The sequence below is a fragment of the Carlito syrichta genome, unplaced genomic scaffold, assembly GCF_000164805.1.
Source record: "Carlito syrichta isolate Samal-C Ts95f unplaced genomic scaffold, Tarsius_syrichta-2.0.1 Scaffold304329, whole genome shotgun sequence".
Classification (NCBI taxonomy): domain Eukaryota; kingdom Metazoa; phylum Chordata; class Mammalia; order Primates; family Tarsiidae; genus Carlito; species Carlito syrichta.
In genome coordinates, this window is record NW_007248425.1 from 119,702 (window position 1) to 146,328 (window position 26,627).

General features: G+C 34.8%; 1 protein-coding gene across 1 annotated transcript in view; it reads right to left on the bottom strand.

The window, feature by feature from the left end:
• WDPCP (WD repeat containing planar cell polarity effector) overlaps window positions 1-26,627 on the bottom strand; it is a gene marked incomplete at its 3' end in the record, with an annotated part of 90,286 nt that overhangs the window by 58,589 nt on the left and 5,070 nt on the right. Inside the window, exons 3-6 of the mRNA XM_021713173.1 lie at window positions 23,487-23,534; window positions 22,598-22,636; window positions 20,997-21,067; window positions 20,685-20,744 (exon numbers count right to left, since the gene is read on the bottom strand). Coding sequence (XP_021568848.1) covers window positions 20,685-20,744; window positions 20,997-21,067; window positions 22,598-22,636; window positions 23,487-23,534 — 218 coding nt within the window. The remainder of the gene's footprint in view (window positions 1-20,684; window positions 20,745-20,996; window positions 21,068-22,597; window positions 22,637-23,486; window positions 23,535-26,627) is intronic.

The window sequence follows — 26,627 nt, forward strand, 5'->3', positions numbered from 1 at the left end:
ATCCTGGAAACAACCATGCTGCCCATCAAAAGAGGACTGGATTTTTAAAATGTGGTACATATACACAATGGAATACTACGCAGCCATAAAAAAGAACAAAATCATGAATTTCGCAGCAAACTGGATGGAACTAGAGTCTATAATACTGAGTGACCTCTCAAGAAATACCATATAATGGACCTTGAACAACCAATGTAATACTATAAGAAAATGACAGACGGTACTGGGAAACTAGCGGGGGAGGGGGGGAGATGGGATTAACAGTAGCAAATATCTGTCTGGGGACGGGGAAACACCTCTTATCAACAGGGTGTCTGAATGAAACGTAATTATATACCTAACCCTTAACTGTACCCCACAAAACCATAATAAAAAAATATTTAAAAAAAAAAAAAGAAATATACCAAAAAAAAGACCCAAACAGGCTGATGTAGTCGCTCAAACCTATAAACCCAGCACTTTGGGAGACTGAGATGGAAGAATTGTTTGAACCCAGGAGTTCGAGACCAGCCTTGGCAACATAGCAAGACCTCATCTCTACAAAAAATAAAAAAATTAGTCAAGCATGGTGGTACATGCCTGTAGACCCAGCTACTTGAAAGGCTGAAGCAGAAGGATCACCTGAGCCCAAGAGACCATGGATGTGGTAAACTGTGAGTGTGCTACTGTACTCGGTGCCTGAATGACAGAGTAAGCCGCTGACACAAAAACAATAACAACAACAACAAAACATGCAACTGAAGAATCTCTTGAATTGAAATACAAAATACACTCAAGGCCTGGCACAGTGGCATAAGCCTATAATCCCAGCACTTTGGGAGGCCGAGGAGAGAGGATTGCCTGAGTTCGCGGGTTCAAGACCAGCCTGGGCAGTATGGTGAGACCTCGTCTCTATAATAAATCAAAAAATTAGCTGGGCATTGTCATGATGCCTGTAGTTGCAGCAACTTGGAAAGCTGAGGCAGAAGGATCACCTGAGCTCAGCAGGTCGAGGCTGTGGTAGCTGGGAGTGTACCACTGCACTCCAGCCTGGGTGACAGGGTGAGACTCCAACTAAAAAAAATATATATATACACTCAAAAGCTTCAACAATAGAGGAAACCAAGCAGAAAAGAGACTCTTAGAAGTTGATGGTAGGTCTTTTGAAATAACCCAGTCAGACAAAAGTACAGAAAAAATAATTTTTAAAAATGAAGTCATTTGTGATATATAAGACACCATAAAGTGACAGTATCCCCAAAGGCAAAAAGAAAACAAAAGGGTTTAAAAACACATTTAACAAAATAATAGATGAAAACTTCCCAAGTCTATTGGCAATAGTGGAACACTGCCAGGGGGTAGGCACATAACATCAATAAGGGTGCCTGATCCTAAACCAGGCAAAGTGAGGTCCAACGAGAGGTTCAAAACTTCACTTCCACCTAAACCACTTATTTACCTAATCCTAACTTATACACCCACAACTTTAAAATAAAACAAACAAAGAAACTACCACTGTATGAGAAGGTCCTCTGCCACCTACATGTCTGCGTAAGGTCACATTTTCTTCATATACTTCAACCAAAACAACATTTTACAACAGATTTAATTCAAAAGCAGATATGAGCATCTACCTGTCTTTTATTAAGTAAAAAGACTTCAAAAATATAAAACAATACCACTATTCCATTTTGGGGGAACACAACTATTTTTCAGAAAAATGTGTTATTTTGGTAAGCATGCAATGGGTTTGTTATTGTTGTTTTTAAATAAATTAATGCATAGATATTTTTAAAAAGAAAACTTCCCAAGTCTAGCAAGAAATTTAGACATCCAAATACAGGAGGCCCAGTGATCCCTAATAGGATACAGTATAAAAAGCTTTTCTCCACAGGAAATTATAGTCAAGCTGTCCAAAGTCAACAACAAAGAGAAAATTCTGAATACAGCAACAGAAAAAAAGTCCAGTCATCTACAAAGGTGCCCCCATCAGAATAACACTAAACTTCTCAGCAGAAACCTTATAGGCAAGGAAGATATATTCAAAGTACTGAAAGAAAAGAAAAAGCTGTACACCAAGGATACAATAGCCACCAAAACTATCATTCAGAAATGAAAGAGAAATAAAGTCTTTCCCAGACAAGCAAGTGCTGAAGGAATTCATCTCTACAAGACCTGCCTCATAAGAAATACTCAAGGGAGTCTTAAACCTGGAAATGAAAATATGACAATTACTACCTGAAAACACACAAAAATATAAAACTCACTTGTAAAGCAAACAGACAAATGAAAAAGAGAAAAGACACAAATGGTACCACCACAGAAATTCAGCAAACCACAAGGACAATCAATAAGTGAAAAATAAGAGAACAAAGTATATACAAAACAATCAAAAACAATGATCAATATGGGAAAATAAAAAACTTCTCATATCAATAATAACACTGAATGTAAACATGTTACAATGTCCACTTAAAAGATATAGACTGGTAATGAATTTTAAAAACATGATCAAACAATATGCTGCCTACAAGAAACACTTTACCTGTAAAGACACATACAGACTGACAGTAATGGGAAGAAAGATAGTCCATACAAATGGAAACCGAAAGCAAGCAGAAATAGTTATACTTACAGCAGGTAAAACAAACTTCAAATCAAAACAGTAAAACACACACACACACACACACACACACACACACACACACACACAGAAAAGTCATTATATTGTGAAAAAGGGGTGAAAAAGGGATCAACCCAGCAGGAGGATATAACAATTCTTAATATATATGCATCCAACATTGGAGAACCCAGATTCATAAAGCAAATATTACAGGATCTAAAGAAAAAGGTAGATTTCAACATAATCATAGTGGGGACTTCAAAACTCACTCTCAGCATTAAACAGATCATTGAAAGAGAAAATCAACACAGAAACATGAACTGAAATCAGACTTTAGACCAATGGACCTAACAGATATTTACAGAACATTTTTTCCAACAACTGCAGAATACACAATCTTCTCATTGGCACATGGAATATTTTCCAGGATTAACCACGTTAGGCCACAAACAAGACTCAACCAATTTTTAACAATCAAAATCATATTAACTATCTTCTCAGATCACAGTGTAATAAAACTAGAAACAAATACCAAGAGAAACTTTGGAAACTATACAAATATATGGAAATTAAACAACATGCCCCTGAACGACCATTAGGTCAATGAAGAAATGAAGATGGAAAATTTTTTAAAGAAGTATTGAAACAAATGAAAAATGGAAACACAATATACTAAACCTGTGGGGTACAGCAAAATCCATGCTAACAGGTAAGTTTATACCAACAAAAACTACCATCAACAAAGTAGAAATGTTTCAAATAAACAACCTTCCAATATAGTTCAAGAACCTACAAAAACAAGAGCAAACCCCAAATTAGCATAAGAAAAATAAAGATCAGAGCAGAACTAAACAAAATAGATACTTACAAAAAATATAAATGATCAACGAAATGAATAGCTACTTTGAGAAGACAAACTAAATTGATAATTGATAACTAGACTAACCAAGAAAAGAGAAGACCCAAATAAGCAAAATGAAAAAGGAAGCATTACAACTGATACCACAGAAATATAAAAGACTATATAGACAATATTATGAACAACTACATGCTTTTAAAAGGGGGGAGAAAAAAAAGAAAAGAAAACTTAGAAGAAATGGATAAATTCCTGGATACACACAACCTGCCAAGATTGGATCAGGAAGAAACAGAGAACCTAAACAGAGCAATAATAAGCAGTGAGATTAAATCAGTAATAGAAAGTCTCCCACCAAAGAAAAGCCCAAAACCAGATGGATTCACTGCAGAACTCTACCAAAGTTATACAGAAGAACTAACACCAATCCTTCTCAAACTATTACAAAAATTTGAAGAGAATTGAATTCTCTCTAACTCATTCTACAAGGCCAGCATTACTCTAATGCCAAAACCAGTCTAGGACACTGCAAAAAAGAAAGCTACAGGTCAATATCCCTGAAGAACAAAGATGCAAAGACCCTCAACGATATACTAGCAAACCAAATCCAACAGCACATCAAATGATAATACACCGTGATCAAGTAGGATTTACCCCAGGGATGCAAGGGAGGTTGAACATATGTAAATCAATAAATCTAATACATCAATCAGCAGAATGAAGGCCAAAAACCGTATGATAATCTTAAGAGATGCAGAGAGAGCATGTGACAAAATTCAATACCCCTTCATGATAAAAACCCTTAACAAACTAGGCATAGAACATACCTTAAAATAATAAAGGTCATATATGACAAACCCATAGCTAACACCATACTGAATGAGGAAATCTAGAAAGCCTTTCCTCTAAGAAATGAAATGACCAATATGTCCACTTTCATGACTCTTAATCAAAATAATCCTAGAAGTCTTAGTCAGAAAAATCAGGTAAGAAAAAGAGACAAAAGACATCCAAATTGGAAAAAAGGAAGATAGACTTTCCTTCCTTGTTGTAATGTTATCTTATATCTTGAAAAACAAAAAGACTCCACCAGAAAACTCTTAGAACTAATAAGCAAATTCAGTAAAGTTACAGGATACAAACACCAGTATTATTTCTAGACACCAATAACAAAATAGTTTAAAAAGAAATCAAAAAGGCAATCCCATTTACAGAGCTACAAAAAAAAAAAAAACAGAAATAAATTTAACCAAGGAGGTGAAAGATTTCTATAAGGAGAAACACAGAACACTGATGTAAGAAACTAAAGAGGACACAAACAAATGGAATGAAAATTCCATGCTGTAAATCAGAGTAATTAATCTCATTAAAATGACCATACTGCCCAAAATAATCTACAGATTCAATGCAATCACTATCAAAGTACCAAAGTCATTTTTCACAATGACAGAAAAAACAGTCCTAAAACCCACATAGGACGACCAATAAAGAGACCATATAGCGAACACAATCCTGAGCAAAAAGAACAAAGCTATAAGCATCACACTGCCTGACTTCAAAATATATCAAAAGACTACAGTAACCAAAACAGCATGATATTGGTGTGAAGACAGACATACAGAGCAATGAAGCAAAACGTAGAATTCAAAAGTAAATTCACATACTTAAAGTCAACTGATCTTCAAAACAACTGTCAAGAATATATATTGGGGAAAGGACACCCTCTTCAATAAATGGTGCCAGGAAAGTGGATAACCACATGTGGAAGAATGAAACTAGAGTCCTATCTCTTATCATATACAAAAATCAACTCAAGATAAAGACTTAAGTGTAAAACCTGAGACTATGAAACTACTAGAAGAAAACATAGGGAAAACTCTTCAGGACATTGGTCTAGGCAAAGGTTTTATGGCTAAAATCTCAAAAACACAAAAACAAAAATAGGCAAATGGGAGTATATTAAGCTAAAAAGCTTCTGCACAGCAAAGGAAACAATCAACAGAGTGAAGAGACAACCTCTTGTATAGGAGAAAATATTTGCAAATTCCTCATCTGATAGGGGACTAATCCCAGAATATGCAAGAACATAAACATCTCAACAGTAAAAAAAAAAAAAATAGTTCCATTCAAAAAAGGGCAAAGGACATGGCCAAGAAGTATATAAAAAAATGTTCAACATCACTCAACATTAGGGAAATGGAAATAAAAACCAAAATGAGGTATTATCTCACCCCAATGAGAATGGCTACTATCAAAAAGACAAAAAGTAACAGATGTTGGTGAGGAGGCAGAGAAACGGGAACTCTTATACACTGTTATTGGGACTATATATATGTACAACCAGGATGGAAAACAGTATGGAGACTTGTCAAAAAACTAAAAATAGAACTGCATGATCCAGCAACCCCACTACTGGATATCTATCCAAAGGAAAAGAAATCAATATGTCAAAGGGATACCTGCACTCTCATGTTTATCACAGCACTATTCATAATAGCAAAAAATACAATATCAAATAAAGTGCCATCAACAAATGGATAAAGAATATGTGATTTTATAAACACACACACACACACACACACACACACACACACACACACACACACACACACACAATGGAGTACTATTCCGCCATTTAAAAAAATCATGTCATTTGCAGCAACATGGATGGAACTGAAATCATTAAGTTAAGTGAAATAAGCCGGGCACAAAAAGACAAATACTGAATGTTCTCACTCATATATATATATATGAAAGTTAAAAAACTTGATCTCATGGACATAGAGAATAGAATGATAGACACCAGAGACTGCAAAAGGTGGGTAGGTAATAGAGGGAGATAAAGAGAGGTTGGTTACAGGTACAAACATACAGTTAGATAAAAGAAATAAGTTCTAATGTTTAATAGTAGACTAGGATGACTATACTTAACAATATGATGTATATTTCCAAGTAACTAGAAGAGAGGACTTGAAATAATACCAACACATAAAAATGATAAACACCAAAGTGATAAATACTCCAATTACCCTGACTTGATCATGATACATTCTTTGCATATAACATACATTTGTATCCCATAAGTATTAAATTATTATATATCAATAAAGGGGGAAATAATACAATAAAAAAATTGAGTCTCTTGTAAACAACAACAAAAAGGAAGTATACAGTATTCTAAAAGGACATAATAGAGGATTAAGTTTGTCAGGGAAGGCTTCCTTAAGAAAGTAATAAATGCTAGTCTAGGACCTAAGGTTAAGAATGCGTCACCTCCATGAAAGGGGAAGCAAAGCACATTTTAGGCAGAGCTAGGAATGGTTTGTTTTCTTGGGGAAAAAAAGTTGATTAGAAGATCAAACTGACAGAAAGGCTAGTTACATTGATTTATTTAAAAATTAAATGTCTGTGCCAGACACTGTTCTAAGTATTCCACATGTGTTAACTTACTAAATTCTTATAATATACTTATGAGTTACGTATTTTTATCTTCATTTTATAGCTAAATAAAAACTGGCACAGATAGGTGAACTAACTTCCTCAAAGTCACACAGGTGAGAGAGCCAAGATTTGACACCAACAAAAATGGAGCAGTCTGTGCTTTCTACCACAGTACTGTATGTGAGAAAACTGACAATCACAAAAGATCCTGAGAAGGCCAAATGGAACAGCATTCAAGGTCTGGCCAGAGGCTCCTATACTTTCGCAGTTCACAGCACTTTTTGTATCTCAATAATTTTTTTTATGGTGGCTTAGGCCAAAAGAAATGCCAACGTTCTATTTTTTAAAATAGACTCAACTTAATAAATATTTGTGTCCTAACAACTTAATTGCCATTTGAAACCGTAATACACAGAGATTGAAAGGAAAAGATTTGTATTTCATTCCTAAATAACAGCACTTACAAATAGGCTGTGTGCACTAAAAGAAGTTGGGTACCACACAAATTTTCAGACTTTGGAATCAGACTGGACACCCTCACCCTCATTCCTGTTCTATGTTAATTATTGTATGGAAATTGCTTTTATCACAGCAACCCCTGAAAACCTCCTTCGTATAAGTGACAACCTTGAAAAAATTGGAGTACTGTCTAATATTGAAACTCTGAACTACCTGGAGCTAGTTGTTCATGTCATGATCAAGAGAAGTCTCTGTGTTTTCCTTGAGATTTTAAAATATTCTGCAGCACACTTGTGAATTCACTGCAGTATTTAGGGTGCCACCATGCAGGCTGGGAACTTTAGGTCAAGGTGGAAGACTTGGCCTTAGAGAAAAGGAGGATCTGTTCCATTATGGCAGAAGGATGAATACAGAAATAGAGTGATTTAGATGCTTGGTGGGGCCTCATAATTCAACCTGGTATTCTACCTAGACCAATGAGACTACCAAAAGGTAGGTACTTCACTATGGAGAGTCACTGTGAATATCTAATATACAATACTATTTTATTGGTATAACTACTTTTCATTTCACAGTCACTTTTTAAGTAGTTAGCAAAAAATGGGGTTTTTTTTACCTTTTAAAAGAAACTAAGGGCATAAATTACAATTTATCAAAATTGATGTATTTTCTCTATCAGTTACATTGATATATATTTATAACATATTCTCAAATATCATGAATACAATGTTTTGAGTTCCCACACTCAAACTTAGATGCTTAGTTTATACATACAGTTCTATCACATTCTAACTTGTATATCTAGTAGAAAGTTCTAGATTAAAAATGTCACTTTTAAAGTTTTTATATAAAAATTCAGTAAAATTTTCAAAAATAATATAATAAAAATTTTCTTATTAGCTACTTATGTAAATATAACTTTATCCTCCCTTTAAAAACTAGATAAATGCATGGTAGCATGCGCCTGTAGTTCCAGCTACTTGGAAGGCTGAGGCGGAAGGATTGCCGGAGCCCAGCAGGTCGAGGCTGCAGTGGCTGGGAGCGGCCACTGCACTCCAGTCTGGGTGACAGAGTGAGACTCCAACCCTCCCCCCAAAAAAACCAACTAGATAAATGTTTGGTATGTGTTTGTTTCTACTTTGTGAAACACGTGTGAAAATAAACAGGAGAGGAATTAGATTACTCAGCTTTTGAACAACTCAGCTTTACACATAGTTACTATTAACTATAACTGAATATATGAGGGAAACACAGTTCTGAACTGGCTTCCTTTGTAGCAAAATACCTTGAAGCTTGCAAAACAGTATTAGACATGAATGCCAAGGGTGGAGCCAGGAAATTATGAGTCTCTTTAAAGAAATGCTTTTAAATGAAAATAATAAAAGAAGAAAGAACTATTTATGAAGAGAAACAGGAAGAAAATGTTGGTTGATGATACCAAGATTACTATAAAGACAACCAAATTTTTCCTTGGGTCATAACCATGTTTCAAAACTGGGTTCATATTTTACTGAATCTTTACGTATAAACAGCTAATGTGTCAGTGAATTATCATAGGATACCAAACTTTGAGCTGAGGTAGTCAAGATACAACATAAATTTTCTTTTTATTTTTCTAGAAATAAATGAATTTGGGGGCTAAGAAAGAGTTATTAGGACATGATAGTAAACTCACTAGCTGAACATGAAGATTCCTCAGGTATAGAGTTGTATGTATGTGCAAGCATACATACACATTCTTCACTTTGATATAAATCTTTGTGAGTGTAATTGTCAAGGATTGTACCACTCAAAACTCCTTCAAGAGGAACTGAGGCTGGGAGCATAGATGATGAACAGAGGTCACATTTTCCCTGGGTGGCTACCAGTCAAAGACTAAGCTTGGTGGGGTACTAGAACCAGCCCAATCCTATCCAACAGGGGACCTCCTACAAGGAACAATATTTGGCCTGGCTGGAACTCTCAGCACCACGCGCAGCCTGCAGCCTCTTTCTACACAACCTTCCTACCCTGTCCTTTCACGTGTCTCAGACCATTATCATAGTTGAAAAGCTCTCTTCAACTACTCCTGCTCCCTTCCCCATTATCTTTCATGCCTCCCCCTCTCACATGGCTACTACCATCTTGTTGTCTGCTTCTTAGAAGACCCATACTGATACTAGACATGTTTGAAAAGGATTTCAATTAAAGAAATGTATGCATAAATCATTAAGGGATGTCAAAGAATACTTGGAATTAAAACAGCTATTTACTATTTTAGTCCCTCCTCACAGGCTCTCATCCTGCTCTCAAAAGATAACCATTTTCAATTTTCTTAGCGACCCCAATACTTCTAATATGCGATGTTAGAAATGCATTATTGTATATGTAACAGAAACCTCAAAATTCATTAGTTAACTAAATGGGGCTTGTTATTCTCACAGAACAAGAAATATGGACTTAAGCAGTCCATGGTTGATAAAGCAGTTTCATATCATCAGATACCAGACACTTACTTCCTATCTCCTGTCCCCTTAGTAGGTGCATTTCCTTCCTTCCTTCCTTTTTTCTTTCCTTCCTTTTTTGTCAACAGCTTCAGCAATTAATTCTCCCCTCTCCCTGCATAGATTTTCCTCCTTTCTGTTGGTTCACTCCCATCTGTTATTTCTCCCATCTTTAAAAAGGAAGAAAAAAACGAGAACCTCTTTTGACTTTACCTTCCCTCAAGCTCCTGCTCTATTTCTCCATTTTCCCTTACAATATTAACTCTCTATTATGATATAAACCCCTAACTTCTCTCTTCCGATTTTCTCTCAGATATTTTCCAACCAGGCTTCTGCCATTACCCTCCACTGAAACTGCTTTTATCCAGGTCACCAACAACGTGCATGCTACTCCATTCAGTGGTCTATATCTGGAATCTTGTTATAAGTATCTTGCATACCAGCAACACACGTCTTTATTCTTGAAACCTGATTTCCAGGACAACGCAGTCTCTTCATTGTGCTCTACCTCTCTGGCTACTCTTTTCAGTATCCTTTCTCCATCTCCCCAATCTCAAAATGTTGGTGGGCCCCGGGGCTCAGCCCTTCAGCCTCCCCTATTTCTCTTGCTACACTTACTCCCTTGGTGATCTTCACCAACATTTTGGCTTTAATACCAACTGTGTGGCTGTCTCTCACACTTATATCTCTGGCCCAAATCTTTCCCCAAACTTCAGACTCCTATAATCAACTATTTGACTTCACTTGGCTGTGTAATGGACATCTCAAACATAGTGTGTCCAAAACTGAGCTCCTGGTATTTCCCTCAAAATGTCTCTTCCCAATCTTTCCCATCTCAGTAAATGGCAACTCCATCCTTCAAGTTGCTCAGAAATTTCTTCTACACCCCATATTAGACCCATCAGCGAGTGTTGATGCCTCAATACTGAAAACATACCCAGAACCTAGTCATTTCTCACCATTCCACAGCTACCATCCCAATCATACCTCATACCTCACACCATCATACTTGATCCAAGACTATGGGAACAGCCTTGTAACTCACTGCCCTGCCTTGATCCTCACTCCCTTCAAGCTATCCCCATCAACAGCTACAATGATCCAATTACAAAGAAATCAGATCTTTTTTCCCCTCTGCTTAATACTCCTCAAGAGCTTCTTTTCTTAACTGGGCACAGTGGCTCAAGCCTGTAATCCCAGAACTTTGGGAGGCTGAGGTGACAGGACTGCCTGAGCCCAGGGGTTTGAGATCAGCCTGGGAAACTTGGTGAGACCTCGTCTCTACAATATATCAAAAATTAGCCAGGCATGGTAGCACGTGCCTGTAGTTCCAGCTACTTGGAAGACTGAGGTGGAAGGATTGCCTGAGCCCAGCGGGTCAACACTCGGGTGGCTGTGAGTGTGCCACTGCACTCCAGCCTGGGCAACAGGGTGAGACTCTGACTCAAAAAAAACAAAAGAGTTTTTCTCATTTAGAGTAAAAGCCAACCCTTTCAATACCCTAGAAGGCCCTGTATAATTAAGAGTCTCATTTCCTCTTTGACCTAAATTCCCGCTACTCTTCACCTTGCTTACTCCCCCACTCCCTTACTGTTCTTCAAACATGTCAGGTATACTCACATCTCATAGTCTTTGTACTTACTGTTCCCTCTACCTGGAACCCTCTTTTCCAGATATCTTCCATGGCTAACTCCCTTACTTCCTTCATACGTTTATCTCAATCTTGGCACACCTCAGTGAGGCCTTTCCTGGTCACCATATATCAGGTCCATTCTGCCCTACCATTCCCCATCACAATTTCTATCTTGCTTGTTTCATTTTTCTCTAAGTAGTTTTATTCTCTTACATACTATATATATTTAGCTATTCATCTTTTCTTGACCATCTCCTTTGTTAGAACATAAGCTGCATGAGAAGAGGGATATTGGTTACTTTTGTCCTTTTAATTCATTGCTGTCCCCAACACCCAGAAAACTATCTGGCATATAGTAGATACCAAATAAATATATAGTGAGTAAATGAATGGTCACAACCTTTCCCTGCCCCACTGGCATCACATCACAGATTCAGACTGAAAGAAGGCAAAGAGCAGAAGCTGAAAAGTTATAAGCTTTCTTGGTAGTTCCACTAGTGACCTCTGCTTAGCTTACCAAAGCCAAAAGTGTCTCATATGGCCAACTCCAACTTGACAGGTAAATTGGTTATACTGCCACTCTGAGCATCAGGGTTGGTTCATAAGGAAAAATAGCTATTGCACAAGCAACTAGCAATGTCTTCAATATGTTATTTCTTGATTTAGTCATTATTTGTTGGCTGTCTATTATAATAAATGAAGATCTCTCATATCTTTTATTATCTCTTATTATTAATTCTCTTATATCATATGATCTATCAATTCCCTTCCCCCTCCTCAATATCCTTCCTGGAACATTCCATTCTCTCCACCAGTTTAGACTAGTGGACACAGTAATCATCCTTCACTTCACTTCCGTGTGAGATTCGCTGTTTCTTGGATCCTAAGAATCTTGTTTACTCTGTTGCTTTAGGGCACCGCATATTCCAATTACATGCTAAGAAAAGTACATGGTAGGTAAATTTTTTGAGAGTAGGGCTAAAAATCACTTTCAGAATTTTGAAGGCTTCATTGTCGTCTAACTTCTTGTATTGCTGCTGAGAAGTCTGATATAGTTCTAATTCCCAGTACTTTCTATGTGTCATATTGGTTTTTTTTTTCTTTTTCCTCTGAAAGTTTTTGGATCTTGTCATCTTTGATTTTCTAAAATTCACAAAAATGCTTTTTCTAAAATTCACAAAATATGTCTATTTATCTTTTTTTCCCGTCACTGAGTCCTTTCAAACTGAAGACATAAATCCTTCAGTTCCAGGAAATGTTCTTTTATTATTTATTTCTTCTCTTCTGTTTTCTATTAATAGTTAGATATTGAACCTTCTGGCCTGACAATTTTCTTATCTTCCATAATTTTGCCCTTTTGTCATTCTGTTCCACATTATAGGTCTATTTCAACTTTATCTTTAAATTATTTTATCAATTTTTCTATTTATCTCATCATATTCTTAACTTGCAAGAGTTCCTTACCCTTTTTCCCCATCATGCCTTGTTAGAAATAGCATATTATTCGTGTTTCAAGGATGCAATGGCTTCTCTTATTTCTCTGTGGGTTTTAATTTTAATTCTCTGAATTTAGTTCTATTTACTGCATTGTCTCTAATTCTTTCTATTTTCTGTTTGTTTATAGATCTCACCCAGATTTACAGATGAAGAATTTCCCCAAAATTATGGTGAACTCTGGCTCTCTGGTTTTATAGATATATTTTGTAATAATTTTACAACTAATTTTTTTTCCCCTTTATTTTAAAAATGTGGGGTACAATTCAGGGTTAGGTATACAAATGTTCATTATACAGGTACCCTTGTTGATGAGGTGTGCCCCTCCCTCCCCTGGAAGTTTCCCTCAACTGCCAATCCCACCTCGCCTCCCCGGGCAGTTTCCCACTACTGGTTATATTCTAAAGTGATTAGAAGATTGATTTGCATGGACAGGCTTGTTAACTTGAGCTTCACTGTAAGATTAGTTGGCACATCTCCCTGTTCAGAGAGAACTGCCAGCTATCAGTATCTACAGGCTTTGCTCTGTGAAGAAGAATCAATTCTTCCAGAGAAGGGTCCTCTAAACAAGTAACATGGAGAAGACACAAGGCTAGCAACCAGAGCAGGGAAGAAGTTAGGAGAAATCTCACTATTCCAGATACAGACTGACTTAATTGCCTTATTTTCAGTCTAGCCACCACACTTCTACTTTTCATCGTGCTTAATGACTTCAAATCCCGAAACCCTCTGGTTTGGTGTCTCCCAAAAATTACCTCATCTCAATTTCTCTTTACACAAACCCTGTATTTTCAATTCCACCTTCTAATGTACCTGACACTTCTAATACTTGTGCCTTTCTGGGGTTCTTTAGCATAAAACTTTTACTTCCCATCGGTATCCCACCGATGTTTCAGCAAAGCCTATGGTTTGCAAAGTCAGGTACCATCTAGCCATTTGGTTTACTACTTCTAAAAAAATAATTGATATATCTCCCATTATCATAACCTTTTTAATTCTTTGTCCTGATTAGTTATATCTTTTAAAATATCTTTCCTATAATTTAGTGGTGTCATAAATTTGAAGACCTATGTATGTGTTCCATATCTCACTGTAATTGACAGTATTTTTATTTGAAAATTTTTTCTATATATATGTTTGCTGAAAAGCAGTATGGTATACAGTGACTGAAGGCATAAACTTTGAAGCCATACTACCTGAGTTTGAATCCTAGTGTTACTAGTTGTATAATTTCATCTGTAGCTCTGTTTCCTCATCTTTAAAATGGAGATAATAGTAACTATATCATAGGGCTATGAGGAGTACAATGAGTTATGATTTGATCTGTGAGAAATGAAAATAAGTTAATATCTATAAAGTGCTTAAACACTGCCTGGCATATAGGAAGTGCCATGTAAATGTTAAATTAAAACGTACATTCAGGTAATACAGATGTACAGAATTGTAGAATATTCAATTAGAGGATATCAGAGGTAACAAGAATTGTGACTTCCAGTCCATTTATTAATAACTGTATACACATAAATACATATTCATGGAAAATAAAAATTTTTATTTTATATACATGGAATCACAGTATACATAAAGGGTTCTGCACTAATTGGCAGACATAAGATGGTTCAAACAGTTGGCTGTTTCGAACATTTACTTTACTTGGACATTTATGTGAATATTTCTCTAGGATACATATCTAGCAATATACTTGCCCTCAAATTGGCAATTGTACACTCTAACTAGTAGTTTATGAAAGCACTCATTTTCTTTAAATATTTGTTTAAACGATGAGTAGAAAAAATAGTATCACCCTGCTATTTTAATTTGCACATTTTAATGCTAGGTTGAAAAAAGAACTCTTTAAAACCATCTGCATCTGAGGGGGAACAGGGGAAATGGATGAAGGAAGAATATACAGGCAGAATCGACAACATTGGTAATGATCTAATTCATTAGTTCAGCCTAATGAAAAGGTCACAAATTTATTTTATGACACATAACAAAGAATATATGCAATATACTAATATGAGTTCAAGTAGTATGCTTAAAATATTTAAATCACGCACAGTATATGTATATCAAGTAGGTAATCTTTTAAGCAAATATAAGTACATATATGCACAGTAAAAGGACAAACAATGGTAAATAGTGGATAATACTGAATGCTGAATTAGATCATTTATGACCTTTTGGGCTTTTCTATACTTTTTTCAAATTTTCTGTCTTAAACATGTCTATTATTTTTTATAATTTTAAAGAAAATCACTAAATGCTATTTTTTAAGTGGGAAATGTAAAGTGCTAAGCTATCACATACTGGTTAAGGTAAGTTTCACTGGTCCCAAAGGGCTCCTAGACAGTGTTATTCCTTTGTTTATTATAATAGTGAAACTAGCCCAACCCTGCAGCAAAAATAATAGTTGTATTATATGTCAAAAGAGGTCATCAAATAAACATCTAACATCTATGAAGCAATCTTTTCAGACTACCTTTCTAGTTTTTGCTTTGTAATTATCTAAAGACAATTTTTCTTTAGTGAGACATTTCCTCATGGCTAAGAATGTGTCCTTTCCCTTTCTATTTGTCTAAATTATGTCCTTCCTTCAAAGTTCAGTCTCCTCTATGAAATTTTAACCAACTGCTTTAATCAGCAACAATCTCTGAACTTTAGATGTGTTTAGATACTGCATTTAATCTCAAATTATTTAATTTGTATATTACTTTTGTTTCCCAAATATATTTGAAATTTCCATCTAATGTTTTCAATAGTCCCTAATATAAAGATAGGTTTCTTGTTGAGCCTCAGTAAGTGCCGTCTTTATTTTATTTATTTATTTATTTATTTATTTATATTCTGAGTTAGGGTCTCACTCTGTTGCCCAGGCTGGCGTATGGTGTCATGATCACGGCTCACCACAGCCTCCAACCCTAGCCTCAGTTAATCCTCCTGACTTAGATTCCCAAGTAGCTGGGACTACAGGAACACACCACTATGTGCAGCTAATTTTTTTTGTTTTTTGTAGAGACAAGGTCTGACTCTGTGGCCCAGGCTGGTCTTGAACTTTTGGGCTCACGAGATACTCCCACCTCTGCCTCCCAAAGTGCTTGGATTACAGCTGCAAACCACTGTGCCCAGACAATAAATGCCTTTTTTAGACAGCTTAATAACAACAAACGAAACTTATAAGTAGTTAAATATTAAAGCAGGAAACAAAGATGCTTTAAGCCTTTTGTCAGGCCCTCTGACTTCTAAACCATCTAATTTTTCGGGAAACAAACTTCTCTACAATTCCTCATTACTCTGATGGCTCTTTCAGTTCATTCAAAAAGTTGTTGGTTCAATTTTTCTCTCTTTTCCCTTATATGAGAGATTCTTGGCTCTTAACTCTTCTCTGAAGGTTTCACATCCCCACATGAGGGCACCCACTTTGGATGGTTTTAAAATCTGTTCTTTTGCTGTCTCCTCCCAAAAGTTCAACTCTAACCTTTTACTCCAGTTCCACATTTCAAATAATAGCATCATTTGATTATCTTTGGTTGCTTCACATGTAACAGGAGCAAAAATAAATTATTTACCTATCATTCTAAATTTCTTTTCTGGATTTCAAGACTCTCTGCACCGTTGCCTCATTGTACTTACCATTTGAAATTATTTCTCTGCCTCTGGTTCTCATGTTTTATCCTACAGTCCATTGTTAGCTTAATCCTTCCACAAGTCTAATTTTAATATGGTTTACTCTCTTGATATAAAAGTGTTTATATAGTCACAGGACAATGTATTAATACCTTAATGTAACACTCAAGGTCCCTGACAAGGAAGTTCCAAGATGCCTTTCAAGCTTATTGTTTTGTTCATATGTATTATATTCACTTCTCAAATGGGTTAACCTCCTCACCACCATGTAATATGCCCCACTTAATTCTCAGTTAATCTGATTCCTTTTTTTGGAATGCCTTTCCTTTCAGCTTAACCAAATTTTACATGTACCTTTAGGTCTAAGTAAAGTTATAAATTCTCCACAGAATTTTTCTTACATCAGATTATATTAACATCCATAAACTTCTACTATCTTTTCATTCTGTCATACCACTTAGCATTCATTAGTGTCCAAGTGATTTCATGTCAATTTTCCTTGACTAGGTTATGCTGTGTACTCAGCCTATTCCTTATACTTCCTCAGTGACTCCCATACTTCTTTCAATAGTGCACCGTCAATAAATACTTTGTGATGGGTTTTGTATAAATAACATGCCATTATTAACAGTTGTCACTTAAAAATCATGGTTTGTCTATTATTGTTTTATAAGGAAATAAAATTGATTTTCACACAATTTGACGAAAAGAAAGATCAGGTTCTACAATTAAGGAAGATGTAGTCAAATGAATTCCATCAGGTCACAATTTATCTATGACAGGCTTGGAAAATAATCTGTACTCTTACATAACCTGTCAAATAATTCTTTACAGGAATTTTTAAAGGGAACTATCTTTCTTTGGCATTTTAAGATTGTGCCTAAAAATACAGAATTGGTATGGACAGAAATCATGGTACAGGTGACTATATTATGTTTTTATAGTTAAATTTATATATATATCAAATACTTTACGCTAAAATCAACATATATGAAGCTACATATATGCTTAATGATATTGTTTTAAACTAAATACATAATAATATGCAAATATGAACGTAACATAAAGCACAATACTTCATGGAATTTAAAAATTCCACCAGTGACAAACAATTTAATAGTGTTTTACTACTAAAACTATTATTCCCTAAGAACAATTTGTATGATGGTTAAAGAAATTCAAAACAGGAAGTTATTAAACACTTTCTCTTAATGAAATGATTTTAGGATACTAAAAACATAAAGGTGAAAAATATATTTAATAACTGATGAAACTAAAACTATACATCTTAAACCTTTTAATGCATCTCAAATTAGGAATAGGCATATACTGAAAAGCAACCTTGAAAGACAATTTTTATCCCAAACATATGCATAGGTAAGTCTTGATTTGCAAACTGATCTGAATTTATAAGTGAAGGAAACTGTTTTTTAAATGGTACAATTTGCAGAGCATTGGATTTACAACAACTAGGCTTTGGTAAAGATAACAATTTATAAATTCTCACAATGTGATAAAGAGAAAGATCTAAGCTCAGACTGCATCCTCTGAAATCCTTTACATTGTTATGATTGCTTCACTCATTTCTAAACAATTGGACTTTTTAAATAAATGAACCACTAAATAGATGACAACTAAAATAATTTTTTAAATCCTAAACGTACCATTTCTCAAGGGTAAAAGATTTACGTTACTAGAGGAAGAGCCAAATTCAAAGACTGTGAATAGCCCAAATATATTAGCACAAATAAGTTAAGGAACCTTTTTCACTCTTCTAAGAGCTTTAGAACATTATATTGTGGTCAGCTGCTACCATTTTAGGGCCAAACATATGGGGGGAAAATTGCTAACAAAATTTAAACCTGTGTTATCTTTGGAACTACCAGAACTACCATACTGGACATGTACACAAAAGGAGGACCTGTAGAAAGCCTGTTGAGGCAGTTCACTTACTATATAACTAAGTAAAATTTAACAAAGTTTAAAATAAATTTAACAAAAAGGGCCAAGGAGATCCTTTCCTTAAGCTAAAAATGTAGCTTGAACATCAAAATTTGAATTTGTTGCAATACTGGAAATCTTTTGGAATGGAACACACACAGATTTTTAGAAGACCTAGCTAACAGCCCTGTCTAGAAACTGAAGAAGTGGATGGATAAGTGTTAGTCTCAAAGGCCCTAAAGATGTGGGAACTGACCTGGATCAGTGGGTAGGGTAGAGGTGAAGTTATCTCATTAAAATAGATCACATCAAGAAAGTGTTTGGAGCAAAAGGTCTATTTTTAACATTTCTTATTCATCACAGAAATAAGGCATAAAACATGACAGAACATAGTAAGAAATAAGTCCTACTGGAAACGTTAAAAAGAAGACTCATTAGTATACCAGCCTAATTAACCAGTATTGTCTGATTGCTGTAAATTATAAAAGTAATTTTATATATATTCTATCATGAAAATTCCTTTTCTGAATTGAATTAGTGCAATACTGAGGGACATTTTTCTGCAAACGTCCCCCTCAGAAATACACACAAACTTACTATTAAATTAAAATGCAATAAAGTCTATCTAAAAAGGATTGTATTGGGATGCTCTACTGCATATTTTAAGATACCCAACATGTTCCAACTTACCCTATGTAATGCGTAAGGGTGGTGAGACACGCCTCTTACTATAGGTAACAGGCTTGCCCTCCAGTCAAATAATTTTGAGTCTGTTCTTAAGGTGAGTAATGGCAATAAGAACTACAAGCTTGAGTTGTACTAAGTTTGAAACTTTCTGGAGCATATTTTATTTTCAAGTTTTAAAGTCTGATTAAAACTTAATAATATGCAGACAAGCTATAGTTTTAAAAAACCTATCCTTTTAAATAGTATTCTAAGGCAAATTTAAGAAGTATTATGGTTCTAAAAATATTAACTCATCCTTGTAAATAGTCTCTGAAAAGTAAAAATTAATGCCAGTTGAGAAGGTAACTAGTTATCTCCATAAGTATAGACTAGTTTATGCAAAAATAAGGAAAAACCAGAATCCACTAAAATGATAGTCTATATTTAAAAGGTAGATTAAGATCTGCTTGTTATTACTACAAACTTGATGTTGTAGACTTATGTAGAACTATGGACTTAAAACTGCAACAAGAATGTTCAGACATAAATCACACTATAAATAAGAATTTAAATTGATATAAGAATATTGGATTCTACAAATTAGTTATAATTATTAGTAGTACTAATGCAATTTCAATTCCATGACTGACTAATGATTATTCTTTTTATCACAAGCATGTGAAATTTTTCTAGACTAATTGTATTTTTTAACACTATCAGCAAGGTTAAGGCATTTTTCATTATATTGTAATCAGTACACACTAATTATTATGTTCTGATTATGCTTTGAATCTTGCCCCATTCAATATTTAGATCACCTTGTCTAGTCTCTAATGGTGCTGTCCATCAGAACTTTCTAAGATGGAAATGTTCTGTATCTTCAATGTCCAATATGAAACATGTGACTACTGAGCACTTCACATGTGGGTAGTATAATTGAGGAACTCAATTTCTAATTTGATTTAATTATTCAAATAGCCAGATATGGTAGTCATCACTAGTGGCTACCACAGAAAACAACACAGCTTAGAGTGTTCAAAAGGTAACACACCAAAAGTCATGTTATATAAAGTCTAGCTCTAGTCTGTTCATTTCCATGAGCATAATATTCACAAATGCTTACAAGACCGGTATGCCAAAAAACCTATTGTCCTGTGGTTTTCATCTTCATTCAAAAATATGATTAAATCTATGCCAGTAAACATTTTATACAACATTCAGAAAATTTCAAACAAAAACTATAACATAAAAAGATTTTTATTAGTGTTTATAGTATGTCAGCACAACTATACTGATTAATGAGCCTAGTGGCCTGTGTCAATCTGTCTAATGTTGGTTCTAGAATGACTAGAATTCAAACTATGAAATAGCCGCTGCTAAAAAGTTTTTACCCATTACCTATCATAACACAAGAATACCAATTACTACATAGTTTTCAGCTCCAATGACTAAACACTGCAAAAGCTTGTCAAGCTATTTTACCTGACAGACATATTTGTTCTTCCATTTGCTCAGCACACACTGACTGTTTTGCATCAGCTCCTGAAGTACAACAGAAAAAGAGAGAGTGCAGTTGACTATACACATTGTCATTACCAGTACAAGTGCCTCTGATTTGCAAGCAAAAAAAGATCAACATGCCACACAAAGATGCAACTGTTTTGGAACTCGTCACTGGACAAAAGCAGAGCTATCATCACCATGAGAGTTGATCCTTTATGAAAATTAAAGTTGTTGAAAGATGTTTTAAAACAGATTTGTTTGTTGCCATTTTTGAAACTTTTTGAATGATACCTCCAATTCTTTGAGTGAATCTCGGAGTTTTTCTGGGCGTCTGTTTTTGAGCGTCCAAGGATAATCTCGTGCTGGCAAATAAAACATGTACTACAGTTAGTTAAACAAGATTTTAAAAGAAACTCTGTTTAGCAGTGTGCCTTATGAAGATTAAAATAAAACACCTCCAAAATTGAGAGGAAGTGGGCTTCATTTCTATCATCAAATGACAGCCTTTTGAAAGGCTTTGTCATAGGAACAGGATTTTTACCACAAAACAATCTCCCTAATCATAATTTCATGATGACAACCAACAAGACAGAGAATCCCTGGGGTCGTTTGATATGCTTGTGAATCTAGTACTTAATGGTAAATGACACAGTCTGTGCCATCAAAGTAACTTTTCCATGTAAATTATTAAATGTTCAATGCATAATAAATTACAAATTCTTCAAGTGGTCTACTCAGACCTAAAAATTCTCATGAGTAAATAAATATAGCAAGGAAAGAAATAAAATACAAAAATAATACACAGAGAATGAATTTAAAATTAAACATCAAAGCATCACATTTTAAAACTTAGGGAAGAAATCTGAGGGAAATCCACATTTTAACCAAAATGCACTAAGTGTGCTTTTTAATGTAAAACAGTCCTCTCTTAAAATCTACATCACAACTCAATATTGATAAACCTTTGTTTTATTTTAAAATATATTTAAGTGAAAGATAAAATTATTTAGTAAAGTCACAATGTTAGTATAAAAATAAACAAAATAACTGTTTAAAAGAATTTTTTAAATGTTAAACTCATATCTATTTTATCAGAAAAATGAATTAATCTTTGGAGTCTCCTAATTAATAATTCTAAATAAGAGCTGTATGTATGTGTGTGTGTTGTGAGTATATATAAAATATAGTACATATATTTAAATTTGAGAGTAGGATTACTATACAGCTTATTTCAGCCAGTTAATTTGGTTCTATAAACAAAATTTGGATGTGTAGACCATATGTGTAAATTTTTAAATCTGTGTTGCAGCTACTAATACAGTCTTTTTAAAAATTAAATGTCAGTTCAACCATTTAAGAAAAGCGAACAAGTGGGATTTTCAGCTCCTGTTCCAGTCCAAATAAAATCTTAATGTATAACTTTAAGTCAGTAAAATCATATTACATTATAGCCATATTATATAACATATTTGAGACCAGAAAAGACTAGAGTTAATAAGATACTAACCTAACAAATCTTATTTCCTTAAAATGAGTAAAGCATGCTAAAACATGCCAATTTAGGCAAAGTATGAATAGTTAAATGTTACCATCAGAATTTAAGCCTGGTACACTTATTTTAAATATATTAAATAATATATAGTTCATTAACAAAGTTTGTGTTTATATAAGCATTATCTTAACAAAATTGGATAGAGTAGAGATTTCAATGGTCTAAATTAGAAAGGCCTAACAAATATAATTATTACTCAAATGTTTATGTACCTAAACAATAGGAATTTGAACTTCTAAGAAATGTGGAGGGAATAACATTTCCTATTTGTGTCGAATGAATATTTTACAATACTAAACTTTCCAGTTTTATAATTCCAAAAAATATAAAGTAAGCTTACATTCTGCTAGCTTCTGCTTTTCTTCTAAGTTACCATGCTCTGTCAATGATATTGTGGCAGGAGTTAGAAAGAAGAAAAAAAGAGTGAAGTTTATTTTTATTATAATACCTTGTATTTTTAATATGTACATAAATATTATTATGCACCTGAGATTAATAAATTATGCTAAATTTTAAAAAGCACAGTTGAAAAAATGTTATACTTTGGATATTTTAATAGAGATACTTCCTAAATTTGCAGTGAAAAGGCACAACAGGTGGGTCAATATCCTGAGCTTCCAATCTCATCAGATAGGGAAAGAAACTGCAACAGAGCCCAAAACAGAAGCTGCTTCAGTCTGTCATCAGAACCATGAAGTCAGCCTATTAACCAGCAAGCTAAGCACACAGAATATCCACACAAGCCCACTTCAACAGAGACCAAAACAGGAAGTAACTCTAGCTAGAAAGACCTTTTGGCCCATCATAAAACTTCTAGGATTAACAGGATTAATCAGATAAAGAAAATTGATCATTCACTCAGAAATGCCTATTTCAGATATCAGGTGAGGATCCAGGAGGCCAGTATCAATGGGACCCATGCATTAACAATGCCCTCTACTGGGACACCGATAAATACACGCGCATACACTGTCCTGTTTGTTATCAGCCTGATCAGCAGTAAAATGAAAATTATCATGTTCTTCTACAGCATTTATTCAAGATGACTTTATTTTATATAGAACAGATAGATATCAACCTCAGCATTTTTCTAAAGCACTAAAATGACTTTTCTTAAAATTCTAGAATGTATCTAAAGCTCATAAAAAAACAAGAGTTTTTAATGGTCAGTGTTTCACAGTTTAGAATATTTAGTTTATAAAAATAGTTGAGTAGAACAGGTACTTTACCTGGTGGATCTTTCTTGTCATAATATTGGTAGATTCCAATGTCTCTATCTATAGAAAGGAAGAAATAACACTAAATTATGATAAAAAGTCCCAAAGAATAAGAAGCCAAGCCATACTATATTGGGGAAAGGATAGGGAGGAGAGCAGAAACAGTCTCCTTATGTTACTAGAAATAAAATGGCTCAAAAGCATCAGGAGATGGATTTGTCTATCCTAGGGATATGCAGGAACTGGAAAGCTTATCAATCTAATAAGAAAAGATTTACACAAAACTAGAATGGCATGAGAAAAAGATTAGTAAAGAACGCAAATCAAGGAAGACCAAGTTTTCTCTTTCACACTTCCTCTGATATTTTTCACAGGGTGCTACCAAAAGGAATTGCCACTAAGTAATGCCAAATGAAATCAGTGGATGGAAGAAAATGCCCTAACTGTTGGATTCCGAGCTGTGGCTTTCTTTTCTCCAATTTAGCTCAAGAGTAGAGTTCCTATCCTACAGCGTTTGGGGGAAATCTGCAGGAAAGAAAGGGAGGATTAGAGGAAGGTATGGATAGATTATTATCTGAAACTTGTTTAGATTCAAAAAATTTTTCAAAGTCATTCAAATTCAGATGCTCTGCTGGGACTACCTAAGAAGCAAAGCTAGGCTTCCCAGATGTTGAGATTCATTTAACCAAGGAATCTCTTGTGCAATTTTAATATAGGAGAACAAAATAATTTTGTATACGTTCTTTATATCTATGAATAATGAAATATTTCTCTTATCGGAACATTTGCTTTATTCCATGCAAAATAATTCTCAATTACTAACATAAGGTGTATACAACTGTTTCTAAGGAAGTGAAAGCAGTACAGGCTGCCCCCTAGTGACTGACTGCTCCAAACTTTCTCAAACTGAATGATAAAACTTCAAAAAATATATTATTGCTATAATTAACTTTTCAAATATAGTTTTCCAAAAGAATCAATTACGTGTGCTTATTGAAGTTCTATTTTATTCATCATGCCTTTAGTTGAGATAATTTTAAAGAATGTAGTTTATGACTAAAAGTTTTATCAAAAATATCTCATAAGGATAGATAGGGAAAAATCATGACTAGGACTTCCTGCTGATAATATTTTATTTCTTAACCTGAGTGGTGATTTTATATGTGTTCACTTTTTGGTAGTTTACAACACGCTCATGATCTGTACACTTTTCAGTACAAAAGTTATACTTCAAGAAATTTTGTTTTTAATCTAAGAACCATAGGCACTGTGTAAGCAGGCAATACCGCCTATTAAAATACTACATCCTATAATTATGCCCATCGTTTCATACACCCAAATATGTACAACTGTAGAAATATGAATATCATAAAGGATCCGAAGTTATAGGCACAGGTCTGACCTCCTGCATCTGGTCCAAGCAAGATAAAGAGGGCATCCACTTAAGGAGGGCTGCCCTACAAGAGATGCCAGAGTAGGATGAGGAAAATGTCCATGCAGGGGGCCAGCCTGAGATGGTGTGTTAGAACCCTAGCAGGATAATGACATTTATAGGGGCAATGGCCTAATGTAGGGTATTAGAAACTGAACAAGGTGACGAGGACATTCACATACAGGAGCAGCTCAATATATCAAAACCCCCACGGAGTGAGAGGATATTCACACAGGGGAGGGACTGGCCACAGAGGTTAAGAGATTGACTGCATATCGTTAGGGAGTGACTAAGCAAATAAACTTTAAAAATAGTGGAACCCCAGATTTCCCACAGTCTAAGAAGAAAAGTACAAATATGGAAAAAGGGAATATTAGAATGTACCCTGTGGTGGTAGATAGGAACTGGAAGTACCATTGTGAACTAATGGTTTCAATATATAGAGATATAAGGGGGAATCCCCAAAACCCCAGAATTTATTTATTAAAAAATTGTATTTATTATTACATGTTTCAACTTCAGTCACCTTTAAAGTATACTCCCCATCTGATGTAATACACCTACCAAGACGCTTTTCCCACTGCTCACAACAGTTTTTGAACTCATCAATTTTGATGCTTTTTAGTGCTTCTGTTGTTTTTTGTTTCACCTCTTCCACACTGGCGAAACATTTCCCTTTAAAAACTTTTTTGTTCAGGAAACAAAAAAACCATTGCTTGGGGTGCAATCAGGTGAATAGAGGGGTGGGAAATGGGGGCTATGCAACTGTTGGTCAAAAACTGCAGAACACTCAGCATGGTGTGGACAGGTGCACTGTCATGGTGGAAGAATCGGTCACCTGTTTGCTACAACTGAATCTAATAATGGGGAAACTTCAGATACAACTAAATTTAGGAACATCCTACATAATAGCTGGCCTAAAATCTTCAAAAGTGCTAAGGTTATGAAAGTTTTAAAATAAAAAGGATGAAAGATCTGACCAAGAATGAAGGAGACTAAAGAGACATAGAAACTAAATACAATGTGTGGTAGTGAACAAAATCCCTTTGCTAAAAAAGGACATTGGTGGGACAATCAGTGATCGGTCAGTTTAGATGAAAGGCTAGGCACAGTTGCTCACACCTGTAATCCCGGCACTTTGGGAGGCAGAGGCAGGAAGATTGTCTGACCTCAGGAGTTCCAGACACACCTAGGCAACATAGGGAGACTTCATCTCTACAAAAAGATAAAAAAATTAGTTTGGCGTGGTGGTTAGCTGTAGTCTCAGCTACCTGAGAGACTGAGGCAGAAGGATCACCCAAGCCCAGGAGGTCAAGGCTGTGGTAAGCCATGATCATGCCACTGCATTACAAACTGGGCAACAGAGTGAGCCTCCAACTCCAAAAAAAAAATTAGATTGAAGTACATCCATATTAATTTCCTGATTTTAATGGCCATATAGTGGTAACAAAAGACAAAATCATTTTTATAGGAAATACACACAAATGTATTTGAGGGTGATAAAGCATTAGGTTACAACTTACTCTCAAATAGTTCAAGGAAAAAACTACCTGCACTGACAGTTTTTCTGTAAGTTTGTGATTATTTTAAAAATTTTAAAAATACTTTAAATGTCAAGCATAATAAGAGCACATTAACAGGTCTACTAACTTAGCCTAGAAAGCAGAGAAGGCTTCTCTAAGTGACTTACTAAAGCTGAACCCAAAAGAAATAGGAGAGAA